Raw genomic sequence first — 18,354 nt, 5'->3', positions numbered from 1 at the left:
GCAATCTATGTCATATGCAAAACAAACTCCTCGATAACACTCGAGGTGGCAGTCTAACATTTGCACTACATCTATTTAACAAAGCTTGAATGGTTTGTTTAGCAGTTTAAATCACGCAACTGGGAAATTCATACAAAATTAAACAGTACGATTTAACGATAGAGTTGTAAATGCTTAAACAGCCATTTAGGTTTAATTTGGTTATAAAACTAGATTTTATTTATAAGTCTATAACTGAGTAAAAGGCTTGTCATAAATCTAAACTTTATTTGAAGTAACAGTTTGAAATTCGTGGCACATTATTAATAATCCCCTGATTCCTTGACCATTTATCCAAGGCCCTTCAGACTTTCCAGTGTTCGTGATCCCACCCTCGCAGCGTTTTGTGGCGCCACCTTTGGCGCTTTTTCTCGATTCCCCGCCGGAAAATTGATGGGTGGATTTTCCGCCATGATAAGGGGCAGCAGCAAGATCAGGCAGAGCAGAGCCAAAAGGCGTTTCATCTTGAGTCAGATCGAACGGGCAAGTAACTGGCAATTGAAAGGCGAATCGCTCTTTTATACGAGCGATTAAATTTTGCGAGTACACTCGAACAAAGCACAGCTTCGGGGCCAGTTTGCCAGTTCTAAATTTAAGTGGAAATCGCATTCAATTTGGATTTCCGGCTGGCTGGCAATTAAGAAAATTGGCCAACACAACGACTGGCGACTTGCGACTGGCAACGAGTACATAATGGATTGTAAATATTTGACACCTGCGCCACCCACTTAACCCCAACACCAACGCCAACCCCAAGCCCAGCTCCCAACCCAACCCATTGATGTGGCCTTAATCCAAACGCAGAACAATGCCAACAATTTACTCAGTCTAAGCTGCCGCCCAGCAAGTTCTTCTTCCAATTACTTTTTGCACGATTTGATTTTACATTTAACGATTTTTCGCACTTAATTAGAAGCCAGTGTCGATGTCAGTGGCAGGCGGAGGTGGCTGTGGATGTGGAGGTGGATGTAGTGGTGGCATCCAGCCAAAGGGTTGCCATGATTTGATTAAATGTGAAGATGAATTTTAATTAAAATCCACCCCCAATCTTCTCGCAATGGCTTGGCTCCCTCACCCTTTTGTGGCCAAGTTTTTGACACTCAACGCTTTTCCGACACTCCCCCCAAAAATCACCCCACTCCTCTTAATAGAGCAATAAAAGCCGCAAGTTCATGCCAGACTTAGTCATCGTAATTTATGCAAAATGAAAATTAAAGATCCACTGAGCCAAAGTTTTTAATGGCAAATGACAGAGGATTTAATTCCCAAACTACTTGCAAGCCATTTGCTTGCCAAAAATTCCACACTTCTCGACCATCTATTTCAATTATTGGCTTTAATGCTCTGATTACCATCAATCCCTCGGCCAAATAGTAAATTATTTGGCATAATTTCTCTTTAAATGGGCTGCATGACAAACAATGCCGCTTTGTCCAACTGAAAAAAGCCAGCTGGAAGACTTTAGTTAAAATTTTATTCAAAAACAAAAAAGTAAGCACAAAGGAAAACAAATACAGCCGAGCAATCACACACTCACACGCACAGCATTTTTACGGGCAGTCACATACAGTCCACAAAAAGTACAAAATGCCAACAGGAATTGCTGTCAACAGGGCGACTACTTGATGCCCTTCTCTTTTCGCTTTGGGTGCTTTTATTCATTTTTAAATATTTTTTAAATATTATGTACTAATGAAGGTGCTTTTTATTGTTATTATGATGTGCATGCAGTGTGTATTTAGAAATCATTATCATTTTAAAAAAAGATTACCTTTAACAGGTGCTTAGTTTTAAAGTTTTAAGGACTAGCCATCATAAGTGAAAGTATTCAAAGATACCCAAGTAATTCGACGATATACACCAGATATTCAGAATGTGGTTTAGAGGGAGGGGTTTTGGCTGTCGCTTCCAATGGGGCATTCAAAATTACGAGCCAACAGTTTCCGCAGTGTTTTTTGTCATTTCCATGCGCTCATTGTCAGTTTTAAGTAAGCAACTTCCTCGTTGGTTTTTTTTTCCATTTTCAAAACAGCGGCCGAAAGTTTTGTGACCAAAACTCTGCCTACAAATGCAGACAAATATGGAAAAACTCATGAAATGCAATAAATTTTCAAATATATTTTGTGTGCGCGGCAGCCGAGTTTTTAGTTAGTCTGTTTTTGAAATTTTTGTTTCTCCCTTTTTTTTGCGTGCGAGGCTTTTTGTTTTTTGCAAACACTATACAGACTTTCATTGTTTTAAACTGAACAACTTTTTTCTTGGTGCAGTGCACAGAACAAACTGATAAAGCCACGTTTTGCCTGCAAATTCAAAAACCAAATTGTGCGATAGAGACTGCGACTGGCGCACTCCAAGAATTGACGGAGTCTAAGGCCATATAAATCAAATGTTGATTGCGTAAAGTCAGAAGACCAAATTTACGAGTAGCGTCAAAACCGTCTAAAAGTGGAAGATATCTTTGGAGAATGACAAATACAAAATGTCCACACTTTGTTAAGTTATTTGTATTTTAATCTAAATTGTATGAAGGAGAGTTATTGGTACCTTCAAAACTGAGATGACAAAATAGAAAATGCTTTGTTTTAGAGATCTTTAAAAATAATATTTAAAATGATTTTATAAAATTATATTAAATTATAGATAATTAATTAATATTTTAAACAATAGTTAATGCTTTACAATCAACTATATTACACAAATATTTAGATATGCGATTATTTAATTATATTTGCAATCAAAATTGTTTACTTGAAATGCGTTTTAATCACTGACTCACTAAATTTTTCAACTATTAACATCACACAGCAGATTGTTCAATTCCCGAGTCATGAGTTAGTCAAGTGAAAAACTTTTACTACGATTCAGCCTGTCATCCTCTTGTCAATGACTATAAATTTTGAGAGATTTTTTTTTAGAATTGCCCCATCGCTCGGCGAAGACACAACAACAAATCAAATCAAATGAAATCGAACATCGCCCATCATCTGCCCGCTGATAACTGCTCTGTTCTGATAGAGTTCTTCACTGATAACAAGACGAAGTGGTTGGTGGGCTGTGAATGAACGCTGAGCTGGCTGTTGGCTATATAAGCCAGAATACGTAGGTGGGAGCCACATTAGAAGCCCTGGGCCCAAACGGAACGGAGCGGTCTGAAAAATGTTGAAACTATTTGCTGCAGTACTCCTACTGGCCGGCGTTGCCTTGGCGCTGGACAACTACGATGGGTGAGTGATCCGCCGGAGGAGTAGGAGTGATTCCACGGCCACTTGGCCATTCGTCAGTTACTGGCATAAAGGCTTTTAGTCAGCTTGAATCAATTAAAACAGAGATGCCAGCTGCTTTTTAAAGAAAAGTGCTGAAACAAGCTGAAATCAATTTTAAACTATTATTCAAATCTTTATTTATAGCTACAAGATCTACGACGTCAATGCTCGCAACGCCTTTGAGAAGCAGTTCCTGCTGCGCTTGTCCGGAAATGAGGCGTACGACTTCTTTGATCTGCCCCGCTCGCTGGACGCCGCCAGTCGCGTGATGGTGAAGCCGGAGGATCAGGAGGGTTTCGAGCACCTGCTGGAGAAGTACAACGTCAACTACTTGGTGGTCAACGAGAATTTCGGAGAGTCGCTGCGCAAGGAGCAGGAGGAGAACCAGAGCCAGAGATTGATGAACCTGCGATCCGCTGGACGCAGCGTTAGCTTCAAGGCGTTCCATCGCCATGCCGAGATCAATGCCTACTTGGATGAGTTGGCCGCCGCCTATCCCAGCCGTGTCTCCGTTCAGGTGGCCGGCAAGTCGTACGAGAACCGTGACATCAAGACCATAACTATCACCAATGGCGATGGCAAGACCGGCAAGAATGTTATCTTCCTGGATGCTGGAATCCACGCTCGCGAATGGATCGCCCATGCTGGCGCTCTGTATGTGATCCATCAGCTGACGGAGAACTTTGCTGCCAACTCGGATCTGCTGAAGAACTTCGATTGGGTCATCCTGCCGGTGGTGAATCCCGATGGCTATGAATTCTCTCACACCACCACCCGTTTGTGGCGCAAGACGAGGAAGCCAATCAGCAGTGCCTGCTATGGAACCGATGCCAATCGCAACTTCGATTTCCACTGGGGAGAGGTGGGCGCCTCCAGCTACTCCTGCTCCGATACCTTCAAGGGTGAGACGGCCTTCTCCGAGCCGGAGACCCAGTTGATTCGCGATCTCCTGCTCAGTCTGACCGGACGCGGCAAGTTCTACCTGACCCTCCACTCCTATGGCAACTACCTGCTGTATCCTTGGGGTTGGACCTCGTAAGTATCTTTACCCAATACTCGTTTCCAGATCTTCAGTGCTAAAACATTCAAATCCTATTGCAGTGCTCTGCCCAGCAGCTGGCGCGACAACGATGAGGTGGCCCAGGCTGGAGCGGATGCCATCAAGAGTGCCACCGGAACGAAGTACACCGTGGGCAGCTCCACCAATGTTCTGTACGCTGCTGCCGGCGGCAGTGACGACTATGCCTTCGGAGTGGCCAACTTCCCGGTGTCCATCACCATGGAACTGCCGGCTGGCGGCACTGGTTTCAATCCCAGCACCAGCCAGATCGAGGGCTTCGTTTCCGAGACCTGGGTGGGCATCAAGGCCATGGCCGAGAAGGTGGCCGAGAAGTACTAGGCGAGTACAATAAATGCCAAATGATATTTCCTAATCGCGTAGTCTTCTCACTAATTGGGTATTCTATTCCCGTTCTTGGCATTGCCATGCATGGCAAAATCGACGGGTGTCCCATCGGGTGGGTGGCCATATCAGTCGAGCAGCGCCATTGACACACTCTTTTAATTGGGCGGGGCACTCCACTCGGGATACTATGGACTTATCGCGGTCTGCCACTTGAGTTCATCAAGTGGAACGGATCTGAAGTGGCGGTCTTGATTATCACGGTTACTCGGACATAAACTGCCTTGTGTCTCATTTCCGTTGGGCTGAATAAGTAGGAACTTAAAATATTTATTTATATTTCAAATCATGAGTCAAAACAAATTAGGCATTGGATTCATCATTCCAATTTAAAATGTATGTATATATGTATATGTTAAAAATAGATTCATCATTTTCATTTGTTTAGAAAGATGTTTCACCTCCGAAAGTGTCCACAGTCAGCGGTTTTCCTTCAACTGGTTTTCTATTTAGAGAAATATCAAGTTATTTCAAATATTACCCAATCTCTGGACTTACCCTTTTCTGAGCCATTCAAGGCTTTGTCTAACGACAAATAGCAAAAAAAATGGTATTCCAATGGCAGCATGAAAATAGTCGGCTACCCACAGAAAGTGTGGAAAAACTCTATAGGTCTGCATTACACAGAGAATCAAATCCAGATTCCAAAGAACTCCCAATTTCGTAGGTAATCGCAGCCAAAATAAAAGTCTTTAATAGAAATAAAATATATATATGTTAAATTGTGATAATAATAATGCCATACCTTGATATGAAATCCTCCTTAAAGACATCCGTTTTTAAAAAACTTCTTGCGACCTGGATACTCCAGACCATGTTGATAAGACTTAGAATCAGCATCCCTGCATAGTAGAATGCAACTGTGTAGGGCCAGTCCACAGCATCCAATTTAATGAAATACGAAAACATGTATTTTGCGTTGCCCTCCCAGAAATAGTTTACGAAATACATCAGTACGGTCAAAATGGATGCAGTGACCCAGACAAAAAAACAAAAATGCCTGAACCGAAACCAAGACTGGGGATGTTTTTGATCTTGTGCAATACAAAATTTCCGCAAACTATAATTGAGGACAAGGAACCAAAGAAACGAAGCTATCCAGAAGAAGTAGGTTATATAACCTGTAAATTAAAAGATAACTATTGTACTTGGCTATATATGGTTAACATGGTCCAGCAAACCAATTACATTTTACTATGTAATAGGAAATTCTGAATAACTTACCTTTAACAGCGATATATTTGTTCAACAAACAGTGATCGTCCAGCAACCAGAAAAGGCATTTAATACACATGCAGATTAAGCAACTCAAAAAGCACTTTCCGTCCGTATTCCGAAGTTGTTCAAAGTACAGAAAGGCGGCAATGGTTAGTAGATAGCATATAACAGATATCACACCAACTTAAAAAAAAGGGTTATTAAACTAATACGAGCATTAATAACCAATTTATTTACTTACGTACGAGCACCGCTGGCCTCATTTTACAACAGATTGGCGTATACTTATAGATGTTTATGTTCCATCCCGGTTCGACACGTCTGTATACTTGGATTGCAATGGGTTCATTCTAGAATAATAAGTAAAATGATATAATGATAAAATATGGCAAATCAAATACAAACCTTAACCGATGTATGCCCATTGCATTTTGGGTATTCTCTTGAAGTTTCGAATGTATTTAGGATGGCATCCTTTTCTAAATGCGACTTTTTCATTATATCTATGGGGCACACGCCAGTGGGGAGAAATTCCTTTCTGGAACAACAAACATGAACGCAGTTCAACCCTTTACACGCACATGCGTTTGTGAACTCCCTACATTCATTCACTGTACGATTGACAGGAACTTGGTCAAAATAGTCATCTACAGCTTTTAAATACGAAATATCCACCGGGTCCACGTAATTGCAGCCATATGATTTCGCGTTCGACTCGTATACAATTATTAGAAAAATGAATACATTCAATAATTTCACGGACTTCTGCATTTTGGAACTCTGCACCCAAATTTGCTAACAGTAAATCTCGACTGACTGTTTTTGAGCTTATTTTACTATATTTATATAGTTTCGAAACCGACTCATTGGAAGCATTAACATTATACTTATTCCACAGGGAACTCAATGCAAAATATCTTTTGAGTGATCTAAATGAGAACAAATTCTCTTTCCTAAAATGCGATTCGAAAACATATGAGTGTTACTGAAAAGTTGATAAGGTTCAGTTATGCTACACTTATATTTCTTATATTATATTACTTATATTTCATCATAAAAAAATCATACAAATATTTGTGTTGATTATATTTATATAGTTTCGAAACCGACTCATTGGAAGCACCAACATTATACTTATTCCACAGGGAACTCAATGCAAAATATCTTTTGAGTGATTTAAATGAGAACAAATTCTCTTTGCGAATGCGATTCGAAAACATATGAGTGTTACTGAAAAGTTGATAAAGTTCAGTTATGCTACACTTATCACAAAACGCTTTGAGCGCGCTAAAAAAAAAACCCTTGATATTTTATCATTAAAAAATCATACAAATTTTTGTACTGTTTGTCAAAATGAATCATAATTCGCTTAAAAAAAAAGAAGTATTAGGTTCCACACACATTTAATAACATGTCCATTCATTCCATGTTTATTTGCCAAAATACCGGAGTGTTTATCGTTTAGATACCACAAACATGCTATTAAACTTAAGTTCTCCTTGTTTAGTTTATAATGGTCAGGCAATCAATGAACTGAATCATCGAAACAGTTTGACAACAGTTTGATTATGCCAGAGGATACTTTTGTATTACTCTCCGCGCCATGGCCGCAATGCCCACGAAGGTCTCCTTGACTATGCGATCTATATCCGATGCCGGAGGATCAAATCCAGTGCCACCGAATGGCAGTTCCATGGTGAAGGAAATCGGGAAGCCAGCATTGAAGGCATAATCATCGCTAGCTCCGGATGCCGCATAATTGATGGTTGTGGTAGAGGGTCCAACCGTATAGACAGTGCCAGTGGACTCCAAAATAGCACTTTTACCTGCCTCAGCTACCTCCTTGAGGTCCTCTTCTGTATCGGGAACAGCTCTGGAACATGTTAAAATTTCATATTATAAATAAACATTACAAAAATTAAATAGGCTCTACAGATATGTACTTACGCAGTCCAACCCCATGGATACAGAATAAGTGAACCATAGGAATGCAAAGTCAAATACATCTGTCCACGGTCCGCATAGCTATGGATGAGATCCCCAACCACCAGAGCCTCCGGTTCCGAGAAAGCCCTTGCACCAGCGAAGGTGTCATCACAGGGATCGTCCGAGGCACCCTCCTCGTTCCAGTGGAAATCAAAGTTTCGATTGGGATCGGTGCCAATGCAGTTCGAACTGCTGGGTTGCCTGGTTTTGCGCCACATGCGAGTATCCGCCGATAGCTGTGTGTACTCATAGCCATCGGGATTGACCACGGGCAGGATCACCCAATCGAAGTCCTGCAGTAGATCGGCATTATCCTCGAGATTTTCCACCAGCTGATTGATCAGATAAATCGCAGCCGCCGGTGAAATCCATTCGCGAGCATGGAAGCCACCATCCACAAGGATCACATTCTTTTTGCGCCTGGCATCGCCATTGGTGATCGTGATGGTCTTCAACCAGCGATTTTCGTAACTTCGGCCAACGGTTTTCAGGAAAACCCGACGCGGATATTTCACAGCCAAATCCTCGATGAACTGGTTGATCTCCTCGTGGGAGTAGTATCTCTCAGTGCCCAATCTTCCATTGTAGGGAAACCACTGGCGCAACATACGGTTCGTTTCGAATTGGCGACTTAGAGTGAGACCCACATTCCGGTTGATAATATCATAGTCCACATTATTGTCGTCCATCAGCTGCACAAAGTTCACCTGTTCGTGAGGATGCACCATAATCTTGGCTGGATTACCACCATTAAAACCCGAGAACACCTCATAATATGACGCATTCTTGACCAATTCGTTAAGAGTTTCTCTGAAGGACACCGAACGCGCTTTACTGGAGACCTCATAGATTTTATAACTAAAGAAAACGTTTGTTTCAATTTCGATTGATATTATAAATTTAATTTAATATCATACCCTTCGTATTTATTGGCTTTTTGCAGTCCAGCAGAGAAGCTTAGGCAGCTTAGTGCCAGCAAAACCCAGCAAACCGACATCTTTCACAGTCGATCCCTATCTGTGCAATACCAATTTCAAGCTATCGAAGAAACTGCCATGGACTACATTCTCAACTCGTTATCAGTAAATCGAGCTGCGTTATGAATGGTAGTAAAGATTCCAAGAGAAATCGATTGGAAATAAAGATTGCTAGCAATGAAAATAGCGATCCATTATCTATTTGGTTCCCAATTACGCTATCAACCAAAATCTTGTTAGGTAAAGTGAGGCGAATTCGATTTTCATTGAAAAATATTCTGAAAATATTACTGTAAATTATACATCTATATAAGCACTATATATAAATGGTAATTTATTGAAAACTTAACACATGTTTTAGTACATCTCGATCACTTTCTCGGCCATGGCACGAATGCCAATCCAGGTTTCGGTGACGAACTCATCGATGCGGGTGACTGGAGGATTGAATCCAATGCTGCCGGCACCGGTCAACTCCATGGTGATGGACACATTGAAACCGGCATAGTAGCCATAATCATCGCTGGCTCCGGCAGCAATATACAGGACATTGGTGGAGGATCCATAGGTGTACACCGTACCAGTGGCGTTCTGAATAGCCTCAGCTCCAGTGCGGGCTACCGCATCCAGATCCTCCCAATTCTCCGGCAGATCGCTGTGAGATGTAAGTAATAAGTCAGAGTAAATCATTTAAAATGTAATAGTCATGACTTACGAAGTCCATCCCCAAGGATACAGCAGATAGTTGCCGTAGGAGTGGATGGTGAGGTACATAATGCCCCGATCGGCCAGTGAGTGCATCAGATCCCGTACGGTAATCGTCTCCGGTTCGGAGAAGGCCGTTGGGCCAGCATAGGTGTCGGCACATGGGTTCGAGGAGGCACCCTCCTCGTTCCAGTGGAAGTCAAAATTGCGGTTGGGATCAGCTCCGTAGCAGATCTGACCACCGTACGTGTACGGCTGGCGGGTTTTGCGCCACATGCGAGCCAGAGTTCCGGTCTGGGAGTGCTCATAGCCATCGGCATTGACCAGGGGCAGGATGACCCAGTCGTAGTCCTTCAGCAGATGGGCGTTCTCCTCGAACTGTTCCACCAATCGATCGATGACGTAGAGAACGGCTGCTGGCGAAATCCATTCCCTTGCATGGAAACCACCATCCATGAAGATCAGTTTCTTGTTAGCCTTGCCATCGCCATTGGTGATGGTGATGGTTTTCAGGACTCGCTTCTCATAGGACCAGCCAACGGTCTTAACGAAGACTCGGCTGGGAAAACGCTGGGCCAGGTCATCGATATAGTTGATGATCTCCTCGTGGGTGTAGTATCGCTCCGTGCTCAAGCGACCCTTTCCCGTGATGGGCGCCAACAGGCGCTGCATCTGCCGCTGGGCAAACTCCTCGGCAATGGAAGCGCCCAGGTTGGAGTTCACCAGATTATGTGCCATGTTCTCTCCCTCAACCAAACGCTGGAAATGTTCCAACTGACCGGGACTCACAATCACACGCGATGGATGCCCCAACAGGCGAGATTCGCTGATGAAATCGTATCCTTGCAGGCTGAGTTGATGCAGCTGGTGCGCCTGGTCGGCACTCGAGGGAATCACCTCATAAATGCGGTAACTGAAAGTGAATAACATGTTTTATATGCAAACCCATAGGGAAAGTCTGAGTAATCCTCTGAGTAGTTCCTTGATGGGTCAGTGATAGCTCCTATGGCAATACTTACCCCTCGTAATCCTGATCGGCAGCCACAAGAGTGGCGCCCACAAAGAGCACTAGCAAACCCAGAGAGTACTTCATCTTGGCACGAACTAAGCAACCGCGTGGATGTGCCGTGCCACTTAAATAGCTAGACAAAGTCACCCGGCCACATATCTAATCGACAAATGGATCCATAAATAACCAACCACTGCCGTACGAGTAACCCGCAAATCAGAGCGAATCAAAGTTAATGTCTGTTTATTTACAGCCAGATTACGCCGGATAGCGTCTTATCACCTCCGCGGCCATGGCCCGCACTCCCACCCAACTTTCCGTGACCAATCGCTCGATGTGGGAAACCCAGGGATCGAATCCCAGGAAGCCTGCAGCCGGCAGATCCATGGTCATGGAAACGGTGGCATTCACCACTCCCAGCGCAAAGTCCGCCGTATCGCCAGATGTCGGATATAGCACGTAGTAGGTGCTTCCATAGCTGTATATTCCATTCGTTGAGTAGATGATCGCCTTGGCCCCGGCATCCGCAACAGACATCATGTCCTGGTAGGTATCAGGAAAGTCGCTGGAATCAATTAATGTTTACTAAAATTGGTTTATCGCTATCTTAGCATACCTACCTGGTATAACCCCATGGCAGGAGAAAGTAGTTGCCATAGGAGTGCAGTGAGAGGTAAAAGTTGAGTCGTCCCCTGTAATGGAGCATCACATCTCGCAGGACCTGCGACTCGGGTTGGTCGAATGGTCGCTCTCCACGGTAAATATCCTCGCACGGATCTGAAGAAGAGCCCTCATCGTGGCCCCATTCGTAGCCGAAGTTGCGATTGATATCCGTGCCAATGCAATCCGGATTGCTAGTGGGTCGACGGGTCTTACGCCAGTAACGAGAATCCGTGTGGGTGTACTCATATCCATCCGCATTGACCACCGGCATGATCACCCAGTCGTAGTCCTGTAGGAGCTCCTGGTTATCCACATAGTTGTCCAATAGCTGCTGGATGATATAAAGGGCCATCGACGGTGATATCCATTCCCGGGCATGCACCGTGCCATCAATTAGGATCACTGGCTTATTCCGCCTGCCATCTCCATTTGTAATAGTTAAAACTTTGAGCGGCCGTCTCTCGTAACTCCAGCCGAATTGCTTCACCTGGACTCGTTTGGGAAATCTTTCGGGTAAACTATCCAGATAATCATTAATTTCCGAATGGGTATAGAACGCTGATAGCACATCAATGTGTGGCCATTGGATGAGCAACTTCTTCTCAAGATTCTCAGCTCGTTGGGCATGCACCAATGGTGCCAAGTCCTCTATCAAAACCTTGTACTCCATATGATAGTTTCCTAAAGTTTCAATAAACCCACCAGCTTCTTCAGGCGGTATCATCACTTTTAGTACGCTTTCATTTCGACTTGGCTCGTAAAAGTCCCATAGGGGATTCTCCTTTGACCACTTCCTCACAAGACTCTGCTCCTCAGCTCCTTCGAGCTTCAGCTCGTACAGCTTGTAGTCCTTGTAATCCTGCCAAGCGAACAGCACCATGGGCTGCCATAGCAGTAGAGTTAGCAAACCCAAGAGTGGCCAAGCCATTATTGCCCGAAAGTCCGATATTGACTGGGCTAAAACACTGGCGTGAGGGCTAATCGCATTACCCGTTTTTATCACTTTATTGGAGACGCTGCCGCCAGCTTACGATACCAAAAAGGCGGATCGCTTTTATGATATATAGACCAACTAAGTAGTTCCCCCTTTTAATAATCAGGGCTTGAGAAAAACCTCTAGTTCCAGTTCATTAAAACTTAAAATGTTAAGTAAAATTGGAAGCTGCACAAATATAAATTTTAAGTAAAATTGGAAGCTGCGTAAATATAAATTTAAAGTATAATTGAAAGCTGCATAAATATAAATAGAATAGTAAAAAGAATTCTGTATTTTATTAGTAGTGAAATATAAGTATATAGGGAAAAAAATGGAGTATTGTTTTTCAGTTGTTCAGTTTCATATATTTAATTAATTTTCTTTTCATTTTTTGGCTGCACTAATTTGAATTAACAGCAATCTGCAATTCATTCGGCAATTGCATATAAAATCAGCAAATATATTCCCATATCTTCCCATATCATATAACCTAAAGAATAAAGGTAATAATGAAATATTTGTATGGATATATTTATTCACTATTCATCTCTTTAATGCTTAACAACGAGGTCACTTATCATGTTAGTTTTAACAAACAATAAATTCAATTGCCCAAAGGCTTAGCAAATACAGTGGTACCTCCTAGTAGAGGCTAACATGCCGGATGAACTCGACGAAGCCGGCGAACGTCTCCTTGCAGACGTGGATGATGTCGTGGGCGGGCACGTGGAACTCGTCACCGGGCAGCTCGAGCGTGTAGGACAGCGGGATTCCCAGATTGCCGTAGGCGTAGTCGTCCAAGCTGCCGGATGCCTCGTACAAAATGGAGGCGGAGGTGCCGGTTGTGTAGCGCGTTCCACGGTACCTGCCGATCTGGTTGGCGGCCCTCAGAGCCACCGAGCGCAGTGTTCCCACCGTGGGTGGCACGGTGTTTCTACACAGAGGGAAATATTCGTTATTAGGTATATGCATATTGAAAACTCAACTGTAGGTGCATCAGAATGTAGAATGAAAAACATTGAACAAATAATTCAAGCTATCTTTTGTATATTCTAACCATTGTAACTAACAGCAGTTAACACCAGAAATATTTTAAGAAATTTTAAATACCACTCATTAAATATATATTATAAATATATATAGTTATTTACAATATTATTTATATATCACAAATTTTTAAGAAATTATTAGATTGCGGGTCATGCAGCTTAATCTTGAATATTAAACGAACAGTGCAACGAAAATGAATTAAATGGTTGCATTGGCAGAAATATTCGCGTTTAATTGCTTTTAGCAAATAATTGAAAAGTAAATTGAATTTCTTTCGGGGCCACCCGCTGGCCGAGCCTTCAGCCACAGCCACTGCCACTGGCGAGGATTTTCGGACATGCAACATGGAAATCAGGGAGACTGCACTTTCCGCTCACACTCACACTCATACCCATACTCATTCGCATACTCATACTCACTTCGCATAGCCGTAGGGATAAAAAATGAATTTGCCAAATGAGTGAACATCCAGGCTGAGTTTCACACGGTTTCGATTGAATTCCAGATACCGCACCACCGCCGACGTCTCCGGCTCCGAGTTGGGTGCCGTGCCCGAGTACACCTCCGAGCAGAGCTGTTGGTATTTGGGAATGGAAATGGAAATGGAAAGGGTTCCGGGGTTACAGATATCACGTGGCTATCAATGGCGAAGGTCAATGTCGGGGTCAGCACGGGACTTACATTCTGACTGGCTCCCTGGTAGTTCCAGTGGTTGCCAAAGTTACGATTGATGTCCACGCCGGAGCAGGAATGACCGGCGTAACGATGGCGGTTCTTGCGCCAGAAACGATCCTGCAATGGATTTGGTTAATATATTTCTCATACTAAATATATAATAAACTAAAGAGCTATTGAATTTTATGTGAAATATGTATTTTTTGATCATTTAGACTAGCAGCTTATGAGCAGGCAAGAACATTGAAGATATATTTCAAAATGTATTTTAAAGCCCGCGACATCTAAACACTTTTCAAATGACACTTTTCTCTCAAATAATTAATGTCTTTTCCCCCTGCCTTTCAATGGATATTTAAAGCGTATATGTACTACAAGATAAATGAGCAAGACTTGCTAAACACATGTTTGAATCTTTGATATTTCGTTATTATACAAATGGAAAGGTTTTCTTGCGCGAAAAAATACTTAAATGTTGTCTTGCTGACATGACAAATGTATCTTACTTATATTGAATATATGCTGTAGTAAATATGCCTCACTTAATGCAGTAAGCATTGAAACACATATACCCCGCACTTACCGTCGTGTGAGTGTATTCATAGCCATCGGGATTGACCAGAGGCACCAGGAAAATCTCCACATCCTGCAGGACCCTTGTGAAGGCGCGCAGATTGCTCAGCAGCTCGTAGGCCAAGTAGAGAACGGTCTGGGTGGTGATCCACTCTCGTCCGTGGGTGGCTGCCTGAATATAGGCCACTCGACGAGGACGTACCTTACTATTCAGTGAAATCGAGAGTGCAGCTATGTGCCGACCCTCGTTGGAACGACCCAAGGATTCATAGCGACAGTACTGCGGATATCTCGAGGCCAGGCCGCTCATGAAGCTGAGGACCTCGTGATACCGTGGATAGTGCGAGAAGAAGCCGCGGGCCTGACGACGACTCCTTCGACGTGGTCGCTCCGCCTCCTCGCACTCCTCCTGCTGGCACTCCTCGTACTCCCCATCGTAGTTATCCTCCGCAAAGGAACTGTTCGCCTGAAGGGCCGCCATCAGTTCCATGAGCGGCTGCATCTCGTAGCTGACTCCCAAACTGGACAGACGAGCCTCGAACTGGGTCTTCCGCCTGGGACTCACTGTCAGTACGGAGGAGTTTCTGGTCAGCAGCCAAAAGTCCAGCTCGGCGTCGTTGGTCTGCAGGTCAACCATGTACTTGAACGCATCCTCGTCTCCATGCTGCACCGTGTATTTTGTATAACTGAAATAGGGATTTTAAAATTAACTTAAATGCTGTGCCTTTTTTTTATCAAAATATTACAATTAAAACAGAAGTTATAGGTTTAATAGTTTTTCATATTGAAATGGTCTTTAAATAAGCCGAAATTTAACAAGTTAATCTTGCAAGCAATTTTAAAGCCATAATCCCTAGCGAGTATGTCAAGGTTGGGCTATTTATTGTTTTGGTAGATACGTGTTAATTAATTCATTGTAGAGAGATACGCGATGTTTGGACAAATAAATATTAACATTCAGTTGACAGGCGTTTAATTAATTTAACAGCAAAACATGTTGGAACTTTTTTCCAATTTTATTTCAGCAAACTAAAAGTGTGATATGCCGTTTTGGTGATTTCTAATTAACTGATACCCAGCCAGATAATCATAATCTAGCGGCGGGAAATCCCGATGATTGCTCCACATGTCTCAAACTAATTGGACAACAAATTAATTTATGGCTCGCCCTCGCCTGGCGTCAAAATGAGTTGTTGATTCATAAATTTATGCAAAGCGACTGCTTGCCGCTGTTTGTTGGCTCTTTGCCACCTCGCACGAATCGGTGGCCAATTTATCATCTCTCGAAATTCCACACACACAAATTTTTGAAAATACACGAAATAGTGAGGCAACAAGTCTTAGGTCCCCCTGCATATTTATCTCGTTTGCATTATGCGATTTCGTGGGTGGCAGGGGGGCATTATGATACGCTATTATATTGTATTATATGCCACACAAAAGCTAATCACGTGAGCCGGCCAACGGCATTCGTTGATAATTTAATGAGACGCCCCGTACTGTTGGCCAAGATGAAATAGCCAGCGGGGGTTATTTTTCATCTTTAAAAGTAACGATATATTTTTTTGAAATTTTCCCAACGCCTATTTGACCAAATCAAAGCCTATTGTCCAACGCAACGCGACCTTGTGAAAATTTATATCACTCTGCATGCATATCTTAATGTCTTTGAACTTGACAATGGTTAGGAAACAAAACATTCGGTCAGTACTAATCGGAAGTTAGTCTTTTACTTAGATACGGACTTCCAGTCGGAAGCACTGCGACCGCAAAGCCCTCATCACTCATACGCCACATGGTCCAATGACAGGAGGCGTGGCATGTTTGGCAAACAGTTTGCACTGCGATCGCTTGCCAATTACAAATGTATGGCAATTATCAACGGAATTGCTGAATGTCCAACTGTTGGTCACTGACCAAACGACAAAACGTTTAGCCCTGCTCATTATGATGACTTCTAATCACGGCCAACGGCCATGGAGTCGGCTAATAATAGGAAAAAAATATTTTAAAAACATGCCGCTTTTGTTTATCGTATGATTAGATGAGGCTTTATGGTGTTTGCATATTTTAAGCTGTTTAACAAAGTGCAGTAGTGGCCAAAATACCTCAACTTTTTATTGAACGACGAAAAAGACCGTTTAAAAACGTTTGTAATATAAACAAAAAACCAAAAATATTAGAAATATTTAATAAGTCAGCTGACTATCTCAAAATAAGAAGTAAGACAAATTTAGTAAACTTTGAAAAAAATTATTTTATATTGGAAATTTCCCCAGATTAATTTTTACTTGACAAAATGCTGTATCCCGATGAAAAACATTTTAGTTTTTCCCTATTCTCTTAAAATCTAAAAGTGTTTAATGCTCCTAAGCCATGTGTAAGTAAGTTTTAGTACCCTTAGATATTGTATTAACAAAATCCCATCCAGGTGCTAGCCTAGTTATCCAAGCAAATCACATCCAATAATACTATTCAAAAACCAAACCCATAAGGAGCGGCAAAATGCTGCAATTTCTACAGGACATCGTCGATTGGTTCTTTCACTACTATCGCTATTTTTGGCTGGCAGCCATTGTGGCCATTCCGTATCTTTCTTATCGATCCAAACAGAACGATTTCAATATGCTGGATGGCGTGATAATGTACACAATTGTGTTCATTGGAGCCTTTGGACTGATTCAGGACGAGAGGCGGGGTCGTCCTCGTTAGCACAACCTGCTGAAATAGCCCTCATCATCGAAGAGATGCGAAAACCCGTTTATCAGCTAGAGACACTCGACAACTAACCGAAAACAAAAAGTAATTTCAATTAATGACTTGCCCCACAGAAGAGCCGCTTGATTGATATGTATTACGTATTTCATTTTTTTTGTGCTACCTTTCGGTAACGTTGTAACTTATAATTAATGCGAGTAGCCGCTGATGATTACCCTTCGTAGCCGGCGAGATTGTTGGCGAGGCCGAAACCCGCCAATCCGACGAGGCATAAAGTCAAGCTGCACACGATTCCCTGCCACATTTTTGCCATGTATATGGATATTGTATATATACAATAGTATATGCTGTACACTTGCACCGAGATGCTTCCACGATCTGCGGCTAATTATGTATTAAAATATGCAGTTGCATGGACTGGCACACGTATTTGTTTTTTCTTATTTTGCACTTTTGTTTGGCTATTTGTTTGTTTTATTGTTTGCACGCTGCACGCTGGCGGCGATTAGGCAAGAGTTTTGAGTTTTCAATCTTTCGAGAGCTCTTAGTTGAAGTGATTAGCTTTGGGAAAATATTATAGTATTAAACACTGTTCAGCGGACGCGATCCGTGCGTTCCATCTCCGGTCCGGCGAAAGACTGACGGGCGGTTTGTAAAGCGGCCGAGAAAGAAGACGAGATCTTGGCCAAAAAAAAGGCAGAGACCAAAAAATGATCTCGGTTCCGAGAGTCGATTGTTTAGAAAAGTGAGTGTCAAGGTCGGGCTTTGCGACCAGTTTATATAGAGTTCCGAAATAAAGCGGCAAACGCGTCACGAGACAAGATTTTGGGCACGCGTCTTGGCCATTATAAATATTTCGACTTTCGGCTAAGAACTTTTTTGATATTTTTGCATAATTTATTCACCGTTTCGATTCCCTTTAATCTGTACTTTTTCTTTTCTTTAATTGATTGGGAATTAGTTGTATTTTTTTTCTTTATTTAGATCGAAAACTTGTTTGTCTCGAAATCACTTTTGATCACTTTTGGCCGCACTAACAA

The 18,354-nt window shown here is 42.5% G+C and overlaps 6 protein-coding genes and 1 long non-coding RNA gene across 7 annotated transcripts; 2 read left to right on the top strand and 5 right to left on the bottom strand.

The window, feature by feature from the left end:
* Positions 1-251: 251 nt before the first annotated feature.
* On the bottom strand, positions 252-509 carry LOC122618052. Its single transcript, XM_043794182.1, has one exon. It carries the CDS (start codon positions 501-503, stop codon positions 330-332), a length of 174 nt encoding a protein of 57 aa, XP_043650117.1. The 5' UTR covers positions 504-509; the 3' UTR covers positions 252-329.
* A 2,537-nt stretch (positions 510-3,046) lies between these two features.
* LOC122616192 (carboxypeptidase B) lies at positions 3,047-4,735 on the top strand. The gene is made up of 3 exons (XM_043791549.1): positions 3,047-3,263; positions 3,447-4,337; positions 4,404-4,735. The coding sequence occupies exons 1-3, from the start codon at positions 3,196-3,198 to the stop codon at positions 4,699-4,701; spliced, it is 1,257 nt and encodes a 418-aa protein (XP_043647484.1). The 5' UTR covers positions 3,047-3,195; the 3' UTR covers positions 4,702-4,735.
* Positions 4,736-7,402: 2,667 nt separating this feature from the next.
* On the bottom strand, positions 7,403-8,979 carry LOC122617205 (carboxypeptidase B). Its single transcript, XM_043792951.1, has 3 exons — positions 8,886-8,979; positions 7,930-8,826; positions 7,403-7,855 (listed from the first exon to the last, which is right to left on the bottom strand). The coding sequence occupies exons 1-3, from the start codon at positions 8,963-8,965 to the stop codon at positions 7,549-7,551; spliced, it is 1,284 nt and encodes a 427-aa protein (XP_043648886.1). The 5' UTR covers positions 8,966-8,979; the 3' UTR covers positions 7,403-7,548.
* A 253-nt stretch (positions 8,980-9,232) lies between these two features.
* LOC122617123 (carboxypeptidase B) lies at positions 9,233-10,763 on the bottom strand. The gene is made up of 3 exons (XM_043792830.1): positions 10,670-10,763; positions 9,661-10,563; positions 9,233-9,600 (listed from the first exon to the last, which is right to left on the bottom strand). Exons 1-3 carry the CDS (start codon positions 10,741-10,743, stop codon positions 9,303-9,305), a joined length of 1,275 nt encoding a protein of 424 aa, XP_043648765.1. The 5' UTR covers positions 10,744-10,763; the 3' UTR covers positions 9,233-9,302.
* A 154-nt stretch (positions 10,764-10,917) lies between these two features.
* On the bottom strand, positions 10,918-12,267 carry LOC122617583 (carboxypeptidase B). Its single transcript, XM_043793499.1, has 2 exons — positions 11,280-12,267; positions 10,918-11,224 (listed from the first exon to the last, which is right to left on the bottom strand). Exons 1-2 carry the CDS (start codon positions 12,248-12,250, stop codon positions 10,918-10,920), a joined length of 1,278 nt encoding a protein of 425 aa, XP_043649434.1. The 5' UTR covers positions 12,251-12,267.
* A 673-nt stretch (positions 12,268-12,940) lies between these two features.
* LOC122617368 (carboxypeptidase B) lies at positions 12,941-17,627 on the bottom strand. Its single transcript, XM_043793213.1, has 5 exons — positions 17,530-17,627; positions 14,607-15,282; positions 14,030-14,140; positions 13,768-13,922; positions 12,941-13,232 (listed from the first exon to the last, which is right to left on the bottom strand). Exons 1-5 carry the CDS (start codon positions 17,625-17,627, stop codon positions 12,941-12,943), a joined length of 1,332 nt encoding a protein of 443 aa, XP_043649148.1.
* LOC122617369 lies at positions 16,852-17,679 on the top strand. The gene is made up of 3 exons (XR_006325947.1): positions 16,852-16,976; positions 17,028-17,483; positions 17,539-17,679. It is a non-coding gene; the product is annotated as an uncharacterized LOC122617369 (long non-coding RNA).
* The last annotated feature ends 675 nt before the right edge of the window (positions 17,680-18,354 follow it).

Source organism: Drosophila teissieri, chromosome 3L (genome assembly GCF_016746235.2).
Source record: "Drosophila teissieri strain GT53w chromosome 3L, Prin_Dtei_1.1, whole genome shotgun sequence".
NCBI classification, from domain to species: domain Eukaryota; kingdom Metazoa; phylum Arthropoda; class Insecta; order Diptera; family Drosophilidae; genus Drosophila; species Drosophila teissieri.
The sequence above is the reverse complement of the archived record's forward strand: the minus strand, read 5'-3'. Positions and strand labels throughout refer to the sequence as shown.